The sequence below is a fragment of the Nothoprocta perdicaria genome, unplaced genomic scaffold (assembly GCF_003342845.1).
Source record: "Nothoprocta perdicaria isolate Ctin4 unplaced genomic scaffold, notPer1 scaffold_7, whole genome shotgun sequence".
In the NCBI taxonomy this organism is placed as follows: domain Eukaryota; kingdom Metazoa; phylum Chordata; class Aves; order Tinamiformes; family Tinamidae; genus Nothoprocta; species Nothoprocta perdicaria.
The window spans coordinates 7,049,920-7,063,335 of record NW_020455976.1 but is presented as its reverse complement, the minus strand read 5'-3'; the positions used below and the strand labels follow the sequence as shown (position 1 = coordinate 7,063,335).

Below are 13,416 nucleotides of genomic sequence, written 5' to 3'. Positions count from 1 at the left end.
AAAAGAGATTCAGCACTCCCCTGTAACATTTTCAAGGTTTTTTTTATCTATTGCCAAAAATAGACCCAAATATTAGTAGTTATATTGTAACTATGTAAACTAGTCAATCATCTTAAACACACTGTCTAGTTTCTTTCTTGTTTAGATATGCCTTCCAAACACTGGACAAAAAAAAAAGTCTAAAACCTTATAATAGAACTGTTGTTCTAGATCAAAAATAATCAAATAATAAAACAAGAGCCAGAAAAAGACATACCAGAATTATYATATTTGTATGTTTATATGAATGTTGACAGGTATCCAAACATCAAAATTATTATAGATAGCACAGACAGTAGTCTGTATAAAATCACCATCCTGTAAGCCGGATGACATTAATGAACAGAATTCTTGCTAGGTTGTTGAAGGGAGACCTGCAGTAATGTATATGAAGTAGTGATGACAGTATGTTGTGCTCAAAGGACCCACAGATCAATACAATGTGTTGGAGTTATTACAACATCAATAAAAATATATCAACAATGTCGTTGACTTTATATCTGGTCCAAAGCATCACTGAATATGAATGAAAGCATGAGATGAGGGGATGCAGTGAGTCACCATTACAATTGGAACCCACACGATGTCTGGGCATGGCCTCTACAAGTGGAACATTTTGAAGTTACTAGATATTTTTCTTTTGTTACTCAGAAAAATCTAAATGAATGCAATGGACAACAGCTATCATAGGATTATGAAAATAGTTCTGTGACTCTAATCAACAAAATAAAGTTATAGCTACCTATCTAGTTTCCTACTGTTCTTGTGTTTAAGCATTACATCCTGGAAAACGCATGTAAGATCCACATGCTATTCAAGGCAAAAGAAAGCTCAGAATAAAAAACATAATGGAAGCAATGACTTTTATTGACCTTCCTCAAAATTCAAAATAGACTTGAAATATTTTAATATGGTTCTTTTTACAGGATAGGCCAATCAATCAAAAGGCCAATGAAAGGCCAATCCATACGCTGAATAACATTAATCTAATCTTCAGCATGATGCTTTGTTTTGATAAAGATTAGTGTACTGCAATGCCGAGAAAACCCTGAATGGTCTCCATTCAGTATGTCTGTATGTTAATTCAGAAAAACATCACAGATAAGGAATATTAAACAATTTCTAGTAAATACTTCAGAAAAAAAAAAAAAAGCTAAAAATGCCTGCAAAATAATATTAAAATATTTCCGCATCTACCTCTTTTTGGTGCTAAATAAATATACCAGTGAAGAAAATCTGGTAATTAACTTGTGATGTTTACTTTTTGTTTACTTTTTAAGTTTAAGTAACCATTGTGCATAAAATTAGTTTGGACTCTTCTCCCCCTGAAAAAAAAAACTGACATTCAATGAAGTTAACTTTAAAGTACAGTCTACTGTGTCGTCAGTCTAGGGAGCTGGAGAGGTTCTTTAATCCAAGGTAAAAGGAGACAGAAATATGATGAGCATGGTGCTGAGGGTTTGTTTGAGTATTTGGTCAGTAAATAAACAAAATTTATTCAAAGAGATATGACATTTTTATGCACTATCTAATCCAGGTATTTAAACTATATCAGCAAAAACAATTGTGATTGCTTCCCACACAGTAACAGGACAGAGAGCCTCAATTTGATATGTATTCAAGACCTGATTCTTTTTCTTTCTGCTATGAATCTGTTTTTCACATTGTTCACTCCTTCATGAACCTCAGAGATTTGATAGAGTGTATTTAATCTTCCATTGAAAGAGGCTATTGAGAAAAGTAGGAGAAGCTTTGAATTTAAGAGGAATTGGCAGCAATGAAAAGAGAAGTACAATCTGGAAAGATTTCAGAGCTATCACATCCGATTCCCAGGTCCCACCATAAATAAGATAAAGTAATAACTGTAAACACAATATTGTAAATAAAAGTAAAGGAATAGAGGATTATGTCCTACCAAAAGCCCAAGCTAGATTACATATCTATTATTATCCAGAAATTGAAATTCTCCCTTCGTTTGCAGGTGAAACTTCCAAACTGCATTTCATGCCTTATTTCACTATTCCAACAGTACATTGCCTTGCATATTCTAATTTCTTTTCCATTGTACTGCAATTGCAATAAAAGGATGCTGCCATTATCCGCAAATGAAAATATGCAGAGGTATCMTCTGCATTTTTTAAACCTGTACACAGAAGGCAAACATTGAAATTCAACTCACCGCTGCTTCATTTATTTGCTTGGTTGCTGTAATCTCTGCTAATTAAGATAGATGTTAACTAGGGGGCACTACACACTCGAAGGACCGAGCATGAGGCTTGCTTCCTTTGCAATGCATGTATCTTAAATTCCATCAGCTCTTATCCATCCAGAAGGCACTGCCAGGTGAGCTGGCTGTCACTGCAGCCGAGGCTAATAGATTCTCCAGTGGCTTTTGTTACAGCTCGTGTCATAGCATTAAAACTGTGCACCTTGAAAATGGCWTAACACATGTAGCCGCGACTTGTCAGCTCCAGGTAATCAGCCCGAAGCAGATGCAGATGCGACGAGCAACACAAATATGCAAAGCACCACAGTCCCTTGTCAGCACCACTGTTCCTACCTCTAATGGCCCTCGGAGAAAGTCTGTTTGCTCAGCTCCTACTTCCAGTGCTACATCGACAGAAGCAAAGGGGCGGCTGGCCATCTGCTGTCGCTCCCGCATAAGTTGCTGATGGGGAAAAAATGAGGGTTTTTTAACAAAAAAAAAACATTTAAAATGCACAGATATTAGGCTATTCTACCATAAGAATGCAAATCACATGCAAAAATAACATATTTATAATATTAAAATTATAAATTAGCACATCCACGTTTACTTGATGACTCAAGCCGGAGGGCTTGTGTTGTTTACGAACGGTCTTGCAGCCAGAACTCTGACAAAATCACCAAATGAAGGCTCCTCTAACTAACTATGCACTCAGAATAACTGACACACTCCTGTGAGTTTGAAACAGATATGGGAAAACGGCAGGAAATTTAGCTTAAGTCTAATTCCATTGATAAAACATACATTAAAACACCTGCCAAGAACAAGTCCACTTGGTCTTCAAATTTCCAGACTTTTGTATTAAGCCAGATGGAGTTAATAGTGTCGGGACTCATAATTTTATGCAGCAGTTTTTCTGCAGTTACTTAAATATGAAGAATAATGTGTCAGTACTAGGAGCCTGCATCAGTGTATTCAAATGTGCTCAGTTGTGCTCACAGAGCTTGTATAATCCCTTCCAATCGCACCAATGTGCACAGAAGTCCCAAGCAAAACCACAAACCTAACTCATATTTCTTCCCCAATCTGTAATTATAATTCTTATTAAACCATGATGAATAAAAATGATGACCAGCACTAGATATTACAGATCTTACTTCACTGGTTCAGTGCAACTAATAAAAGGATTATTAAATATTTAAAGTGAATGAGTCGTGCAATTAAAGTCATGTGCTCCTTCAACTGAACAGGATGTCAAAGCATCTTGAAAAGCCAAAAACACTTGCAAAAATATTTTATTAGAAAAGATCAATCTAAATTTCATTTTCTTGGGGTTTTATTCCCTATTATTTCTTTGGAATGCTTGAAATCGTAGTCTTTGAATGATGCACTGATGCACTGAAACTCTTTGAAATAACAGAAGGTATACAAGCAAATATTTGCTTGCAGCTTATTATGAAGTCTGTAACAACACAGCAAGCTTATTTTGTAAAATTCTTGTGCTTGCTTTATTTGCATTTTAAGATTGCCTTTAGAAATCTAAAATAGCAGCAGTACCACTAAAATCAAATGAGTGTAGTAGTCACCAAACTCCTTTCCCTCCTGTGTGCCCTTTTAATAAACATTCAATGTATTTGTCAGTAAGCACCTGCACAAATGGGATCCCACTATATCAGATCAAGTGAATAATTGATAGGTCCATGGGTGAGACTGCTTAGTCTACATTCAGAATAAATAAAAGCTCARTTTGAAAATCTGAACATTTAGGTGGTTTAAAATGAAGATTTTAACCCTTCATTTGTTAAAGAAATCTGTTTGTTTACATATACTCATTTACCATGCATCAAAGTAATATATTCATAGATTTTTACAGACAGAAATAACTGTCATGATCCACCAGTCTTACCAAAAATTTAATAGGGATTGCAAACATTGAAAGCATAAAACTACTGAGTCACTGGATGCTAGAACTAATATATCTAGCTCTTTTACACCCCAACATAGCAAAAACAAAAGGAACACGGTTATCAGATTAGTCATGCCATATGGAACTCATTAGAGTATCATTAAAGTATCATAAGTCTACAGACAGAGATATTGGTAAATGCTTACTTTTTATAGGAAAACATTTTTTTTAAGGCAGAATTCTTGAGGGAAACACTTAAATGATCAGAATAATCTACACTCCAAATGTACAAATGATTATTTAAAATACTTAATACAGATTATATAGGAATATGTATTTTATATAGCCTGTGCTTTTTGAAGACTAGCATTTTTCTCCATCTCTGCTGCTGGCCCTCCTGGCCATGCACTCGGCAAAACTTTTTCATTCACAAGGTAGTGTCCGTAATTTGGATACTCTATCATTTGCGAAAAGTACTAAAAAGATTCTTAATTAGCTCTTTAAACAAGAATGAAATTTTAAAATGTTCAGCTGCACACGAAGTGCTGCTGAATTTGGCAGTTAAGCACTTGCACATCAAAGAAAAGTGCTCTATTCAAAATACTTCTGCTTTCTGTTCAGCCTTTTAAAGCTCCCTGTAAGGTGCAGAACAGGAGAAATAAGGGGGAATGAGGAGAAAAACAGTAAAACTAAAATGCTTAAAATCAGTTTTGTGCATGGAAAAAGTCATTAGCTCCCATTATTTGCAACTGTATCAAAACTGGAACAAAAGCAAAACTGGAATTACAGAAAGTCTCTGTGAGTTAGATTATCACATCTCAAGTGGCACTGAGGTCCGACACTCTGCTCCAACCACATGCTGTTTCCACGTAGCCCATACAGGTAATGTATGGGCTACAATTACAGCCCATACATATTCCTGCAATTCAGCCAACAGACTAAAAATTAGGAAAACTCTCTTTAAAATTTTCTGTGAGAAACTGTGTTTGTTGCCAAGTTCTTAAGGAGAAATATTTCATTTGGATCTTTTATTTTGGTCAACAATGTTTAGAATTAGACTCAAAGTATTTTAATGTTGAGCTCATATTCAGGTATAATAGAACACATTAGACAAAAAAAAAACCCCAAACAAAACACAAATGCTTTTACATCAGCAAACTCGACATTTTGATAGGTACAGACTGACATTTTTTAAACCTTTTATATTTCAGGAAGTGTATTTTTTTTCTCTTTTCTATTTATAATGACACTTTTTATTCTAAGAGTTGATCTCTCCTGAGGAATGTGACACTGCTCCTCCGACTAGCACTGTTTTATCTATGATTCTTTCTTTATCTTTTCATACAACCCTCTTAGGAAAGCCTTGACTTAAAAAACCCTAATGCAGCACATGAGATTTTAGGAGCTATGACAGGTGTACTTTGTCTTTGTTGGACAGTAAAAGATATTCTTCACAGACTGATAGATTAGGATAGCTGAAAAAGATATGTTCATTTTAGTGTTGGGATAAGATGAGTAGGGAAATCAATTTGAAGCTCTTTTTACTGCAGGTCTGCACCTACAATTGAGCTTATTCATGATAAGGTGTTTGGTAAAGGTGTGCCACAAAGTGCACCCATAAACATGTGTATGCAAAATGCATGGGACAGACTGACACCCAGAAGAAGGACAAGCAAGGACAGGACTTGTAAGGTGTTAAGAATATTTTTGGCAGAGAGACTAAGAAAGTTTTCCTTCTGGGAGGCAGGCATCTAAGTACCTTGCTTCAGATGCAAGGAAGGATATGGCAACTGGAAGGAGAACAGTCTTCTGTATAGGCTTATTCTTTCATGTTATAGATTTTTCTTTTGGTTTGTTTGTCTTTTTCCCCCCTCAAGAAAATTACTGTTAACACTAGAGCAGGACTTACGGCTTTGTCTATATGAGTTTTCTAAGCTTTCAAGAATGCTTTCAAGAACGGTGATTCTACAACCTTTCTCAGCAATGTGTTCCAGTTTTGCACTACTCTCCTAGTGACACAGTTTTCCAAATACCTAATCTCAACCTCCTCTTCTGTTTATTCATCACCCATCTCTAACTATTGCAAGCTTGTCTCCTCATCACCTATTTCTGTACTGTGAACTACTGTTCCAAATGACTAAAAGGCTATGACTAAAGCATTAGCAATGCCATGAACTATATCTGAGTTTTGCAACAAGGAAAACTTGGAACCATCGRAGAGAGATGCATTGACTAACTTCTGATCATATGCTCAAATGTCTACAAGACAAAGACTGCCTTCTCTCTAACATTTCTCAGTGTAATGATGGATGCTGGAAATCTCTTCAAATTAAATTAGCTATTTATATAGCTAGAAAGGAGAGAAATTTCTTATTTACTTGTTGAATAGCTTACTGCACTTACCTACATTCCATATCAGCTGATTTCTCTGGAAAAGTGTAAAGCCTGCCATTCATTTTTTCACAGGAAATATATTGACTCCAGCTTTGGAAACCAAACAGCAGGAACAACTATGCCTAGGAAAGCAGTCTGGTGGTCCATATTTGATTGCCCTTTCTCACAAACTTCCTCAACAACCCTGGCCACTCTCCTCTGACTCACTTCCCACTTTATTAAATCACAAGTGCACCCACAGCAAGGATTCCTTGAACAGACACTTAKCTATGACAGCAATGCAGGTGATAGGACATGCTGTTTGAACTATGTAACAGGCTACAAGGAAAGCTCCTAAGATATCAGAGCCTATTCCACACCATATTCTTTTAAAATTGCCTGAAGAAAAAGTATTATCTCAGGGGTAAAGGTTTGTCATGGGRAAAAAAAAAAAAAAGAAAAGAAAGAAAAGAGAGGAATTGTACTTCTGGTCCTATCTTTACACCGAATGAAATGAAGGGTTATTTAAACTAGACATAGGCCAGCAAACAACAGCTAAGACATACTTAAAATACAGTGTACACATCCCAAAAAATAACAGTACCAAAAGGTCAAGTTTTTATGTATCCCTTTTGGAAACCAAATACCAGTCGTTTGTAATTTCTCTTGAACAAATCAAAAATGAGAAAAAAGGATGAGCCCTGAAAAGGTCATTTTGTGGCTAGATCCCAGGAACAGATATTTAATGTATCACACATTAGTAAGCAAAGAGCAAAATGTGAACCTACTGTGATTGCAGGTTTAGGACCGTTTGGTTCTGGAATAGTATTCCAATTTTTAAATAGTGAGAGCATAAAAAGCAGCTGGTTACAATGGGAATGATATCATCATTTATGCTTATTTGCCAATAATTTATGACTGGAGGCTCATATTAAAAAAAGGTTCTGATCAAATCTTCAGATGTCTTCCCCTAAAAATCAATTTACCACAGAAAAATCTTTTGGGTGCTAAGAAACAACAACAAGCTCAAAATTCAACTCTCTATCACAATGGTAGAGATTTAAAATTTAAGTTCTAAACAAGATCTAATCCTCRTCTCTCTTATATCACTTAGTGCACTATGAATTCACACCGCACATTTACATGGTTCTGGAACAATAATCATTTTAAGGGTTCTCAAGTCTTCCTGTAGCCCTTGCTATCTCCAGAAGTGCACTTTCCTTCCTAATCAAGTTTTTTTTTTGTTTTTTTTTTGTAAAGGGATTTTTAAAAAACTTCTATAAAAAAAACCTTGCAGCAATCTGTGATTATTTTGCTGTTAGCTAGCAGAGCCATTTCCAATTCACAGAAAGTTTCTAAAAATATTCTTTTTGCAAACCAATTCTCTGAGCTCAAAAACAGAGAATAAAATCCACTAATTATATATGTTAAAATGTTTCCACATAAGACATTCTACTGTATTTGCCCAAGGAAAGATATTTATAAAAGAATATATTAAACTCTGTGTTAAAATTAATTACTTCAGAATATAAAAAAGAGATGCAAGTGCTGTGGATTATGTAGACTAGTTTTTGGACTCCTTTCCTACATTCACAATGGTGAGACATAAATAAATGCTTTGGGAAACATCTAAAGAATCACTAAGACTGTTAGCATAGTACTTTAAACATAAGTGTCATGGCTATAAGTGGAATAAAACACAGTATGTAACTACCTTACATTAACAAAATCACAATGTATCCTATCCATATTATTAACTCCCTCTTTTTGAAATGAGGCACTACAAATATTATCTGTTATTATTACAAAGGGCACAAGCTGCTTTAGTTATTTACCTTAGACAAGAGTCTTTTCCATCAACAGACATCAAGCTGATTATCCCCACCCCTGAAATAAAGTTTTAGGCTGTTTCTATGGCAATTCAAAAAGATTTAAAGGTCATCAATACTGTCTAATAAAAGAAAATGGGGATTAACAGCAGCGCAAAAACATCTTGCTCGCCCCTRTGCAATCATCCTGCAGCAAGTCAGGTTGCAGTGTGATCACGACCCAACGCACACATTGTACACGTTTCTCAAAAAAAGGAAGCCCAGTGTTGGAAGTTTCTCAGGTGCTCCGGAAACCTGGAGTGCCCGACTGTCCCCCTGTTAGAAAGGTCTTTTCTAAAATCTATATTAAATCTCCCTGCTGACATTTAAGCCAATTGCTTCTTGTCTGATCTGCAGTAGAGAGCACTTCTCCATCCACAAATAAGAAAAAGTACTCTCTTCTTTACAGGAGCTCTTTATGAATTTGAAGTTTCCCTTCCACCTTCTGAAGCTTAAAAAGAAACAGATATTTCAGTATTATCTCACCACCCCTGCTCCAGTTTTCAATGTTTCCCTCTGCATTCTCCAATCACCTGACATTTTTCTTGAACACTGGATCCCCAAAGGGGTAGAGCAGAAGAGAAGGTTCACCTCACACACTTTAGGTCTTTTGTTGATAACATCATGCATCTTGGGCACAATATAAGAATATGATGACTCACATTGTTGACTTCTGATCCCTTATAATCTCATTTTCTGAAATATGCTTAACAAGACTATTTCCCCCAACCCATTTTTGCAGGAGTTTAGTCCGTCTTTACTATTGATTCTTCTGTTCGCCAATTACAGAATTGCAGCATTCCAGTCAATTATTTCATCTTCTTAATTAAAGCACTTTTTAAAAACCTGACTTTTCTTAGCACAGACAATGTCAGAAATAGATGTTGAAGTGCAGAAGCAGATTTCATTTGCAAATAAAATTTATTAACCTGCAAAACAATAAAAATTGTTGGCACTGAATGTGTTTTCTATGTGAAGAGATGTGGAAACATAAGGTCCAAATTATTATGATTGCCTTGAAACTAGGCCAGTTTAGAGAAGCCAAAGTTTCTGCTCCATACCTGGACCCATATAGTGATTTCAGATGCTCAAAATCTTGACAGCAAATTTTCAGATAAATATAAAACACAGACTCATCATTACTGTTCCTTCATCATTCTATGCCCACATTCTTTAATACAACTTTACAATTGTATTAAAATACAGATAGAAAATTATGAAAGATAAATATAGAACACTGATTAGAAAAACTCTGGGATGGGTTCATATAAAAGATGAAGTCTGTCTTTATCATTACCTGCAAAGGAGACCAAAGAGAGGTTCATTTACCAGTCTGAGCAAGATGAAGGGAACTGCCCTTATCTAACTGGGTACTTGGCACAAGGAGCTGTATAGCTTTGCATATAGAAGCAGGGCATGCATGTCATGCCAGCCCGTGCTACTGCACTGGGCAAGTAAAGCTCTTCTTGCCCATTCTTTACAAAATTAGGCCTGTGTTACTGCCCAGTGCAGCAGGCAACCTGCCCAACCTGCCTCCTTTTTCACTAAAAGACTCATCCTGGCTCCGACAGCCTTTCTGCATTCACCGCTCYACTGGGTGAAGCTCCAATAACAGCTCTAATAACTTTTCACATACTCAACTGAATTACAACTCACTTGTAATGCTAGAGTTTGGAGTGATAGCCAGGATAGCCAAACAGGTCTGTTCATTCAGATCGTACAAAAATCCTTGCAAGAAATCCTGTCTCTCTTCGATTTCCAGAGTGATTTGGGATATCTAATTCACTTAAAACTTGGATCTTGATCCAAAATTTGTGTGCTTCTCCAGAAAAAGATTCCAGACTTTACAGATTTGTCCACAATAGCTAGTACTTTCAGGTCAGCAAGAATCTGGCACAAACCACTACCAGGAATAGCATGGGAATAGCCCCAGCCAACTCATTTTGTGTAGTGGAGTAAAGGGCTTTGGAACAGATGCAGGTCTGCTATCTGATCAGAGTGGAAATGTGAATTAAAGCAGCTCTCATTTGTTCATTTTGTTTTTAAGTTTGACACAACAAATTTGGCAGATGTGAGATATTACATCTATTAATGGCATAATATCTGTATTACATATACATGAGCAATACACTGATTCCAAAGCTTTCCACTCCTGCTATAAAACTAAGAAAGCAAGGCAAGAGAACATACCTTTGCTTTGGAAGAAAACAAGAAACCAAGGCAGTTTAACTTCARGTTTCTTGGAAAATGACAGGGAACAACTGAAATAAGGAAGTCTGAAGCTTGCAATATTCTAATAAGGATTATTTAAGAGTCAAACGTACCTAGTGAAGGAGTTAATCCCTCACTGCTGCCATGCTGAGATGCTCAATATAAAAGTAACAGAGAGTGTAAATCACAGTACTCTGGCATTTTGAGCCCCAGTCAGACTGTTTCAAGAGAGAGAAGTGGGACGATTTAGAGTTCATCAATTATATCACATCAAATTAGCCTCCATCACTGCCTTGGCTCGACAGCTTTCATCTATTCTAATTTACAAGCGAAAGGACAGCCAAGTACGGGACTGTGGCAATGACACAGTCAAAGGGAAGCTCGGTGGCTTTCCTGAGCAAGAATGATGGGGTTTTCCAGGCAGCAGCTTCAGCTGGGTCAAAATCTCCAGACACATTTAGTTTCGTTCATTTGGTTTGACTGGATAGCACTTAYTGTTTAGGGAACCAATGTGCTAAACATCTTGCAGAAACTGCCTTTCTGCAAAAACTATTCTATATACAACTATATTCACCTTTGATTTACCTTTGCAGTAGAAATCCTTAAAATAGACAAAAGTATGCTACCAGAATGCCATCATAGCTGTATGCAGTTAGGACATGGGTTAGCTATTTTTAAAAGAAAAAGCACTATCAATAAGTTCTTAGAATTTGCCTTCTAACTGACAGACTTTAAATTTAAATTTGCCACAGTTATTTGAAGACACTGATAGTGTAGTAATTTAAATCATAGCGAAACACCGAAAAGCATTGAAAACCCTCACACAGATGTCACTTTACAAGTATTTTAAAGTAAAGAACTCATCCTTTTGCTGCAGACAAGATAATGAGCATTATGCATCATTTAAATCGTAATTCAGAGGCTTACTTGGATCCAAATGGAAAATGGGCCTTATACTGGCCCTCTGCACAATGGTGAAGTCACACCTGACTAAAAGTCAGGTTTTTACCACAATAAATAATAACACAAATAACAAAGAGAAAGTTTTCTGCATAGCACCCAGTTTTCTGTTTTCTTTCCCAAAACACACTTATGCACACAGACAAGAACAAGGAGGCATTTAAAGATACACAGATTGTGATGATTATGTCAACAGAATAACTAGGCTGCAAAAAGTTCTGTATTCTTCCATCACAGTTTCTATGCATAGCTGCATTATTTCTCTTGCTTCCTTTCTTCCAGTGTGACTTGTTTCCAAAGGATCAATGGCAAGCTTTTAAGCAACAGAAGGACATACTTCCCTTTCCCCTTCCTTTACTTCTGATTCCAGTTTGACTTTGCTAGTAGAATTTTAAATAGTGAACTCCTAATAGTTTTTTTGTGGCAATCTTTACCTTGTTTAAATAAATGTATCAGATTAAAAGGCTTAGAGACAAGTAAAATTCCTGACTGCTATTTTTCAGACAATGTCACTTGTCTTCAAAAGTGATAAAATATTAGGGGAAAACATAGATAACGATATTATTGTATTTCACTTTGAATGCTGATTGGTTCCTTTTTCGGTTCTATGCAATCTCATATAGTCTGCACAAAGGAAAAAAAAAAGAATCAAAATGTATTCATGATTTCCCTCTGGCAAAAGAGAGAGCATAGGACATTTTTATATTCTTCTACAATATGCACCTTTCTGTGTGGGAATCTTTTACCTTCATTAGACAAAGGCATAAATTTTTCCAGAATGTAAACTTGTTTTTTGTTATTTGTTCCAGCTGGAGACATTGGTTTAAAATGTCAGAGAACCTCTGTGTGCTAATGGATTTTATGTGGGCATCTGCTAAATGTTTTCAAATTTACACCACCATAATGCATGAGACAGCTGGAATTTCATTAATTGAAATTTATTTACCAAGGAAAAAAAACACCACCTTTAACTGGGAGACAAACGAAAACAAAGATATGATCTATGAGTCAAAGGTGCCACAAACTTCAGCAATTTGTCTCAGGGGGCCTATATTTACTTCAGTGCATGGCAAGGACTCATCCTCAGGGACTTCTAAAAAAGAGCATGACAACTACGATTTGGCTAATTAATTTCCCCTACTCATCCAGAGAGGAGGAGAGTATGCTAGCAGCTAATGCTCAAACCCAAGAACATAAGTTGATGTTYTTATACAGGGCTCTTAGAATCTGGTGGTTGTGATGGATGCTTGATTGTTGACATGAGGTAAAAGAAAGAAAAAGTTATTTGTTCATTACACGAAATACTGTCATTTAAGCAAGYATGTTTTGCGAATACACAATTCAAAAGACATTAAGGATGATATTAATCTCTGYAGAGATGCATGCTTTTTTCCTTTGCCTATGGTTTGGGATCACCCGCACACTTTGATCTTGTCCTGCTTCAAGGTGGAGCACTCTGCAGGAGGTGACTCCTCCTTGCCTGCTCCAYGTACCCCTAAGAGGAGTGTAAAAGTCATTAAATACCACAGGAACAACTCCTAGGTAACATCTCCATCGCAAATTCCCTGCATCAATGGGAATCAACTGCTCCTGCTCCAATTGGATGAACCAATTTCCTCAGAGCTGCTCAGACTTGGCACCAGACACTAGATACACTGCAGAAAGTCCCAATGCCCTCAGCTAAAGGCTCCAAGACACTACAAAAATAATTTTCCTCCCTTTATAATATTGATTCACATCCTACGGGGCTTGCTTTGCTTGCTTCATATAATTATCCCTTATTCCACAACTGTAAGACCTCTGCATGGAACACTAATTGGGAAAGCCCAGGATAGAATCAGATATCAGTAATA

At 36.4% G+C, this 13,416-nt stretch overlaps 1 protein-coding gene across 1 annotated transcript in view; it reads right to left on the bottom strand.

Annotated features, from left to right (window-relative positions):
- The window catches only part of ATRNL1 (attractin like 1), a 406,499-nt gene that overhangs the window by 108,824 nt on the left and 284,259 nt on the right, over positions 1-13,416 (bottom strand). The window contains exon 28 of the mRNA XM_026050694.1: positions 2,600-2,707. Coding sequence (XP_025906479.1) covers positions 2,600-2,707 — 108 coding nt within the window. The remainder of the gene's footprint in view (positions 1-2,599; positions 2,708-13,416) is intronic.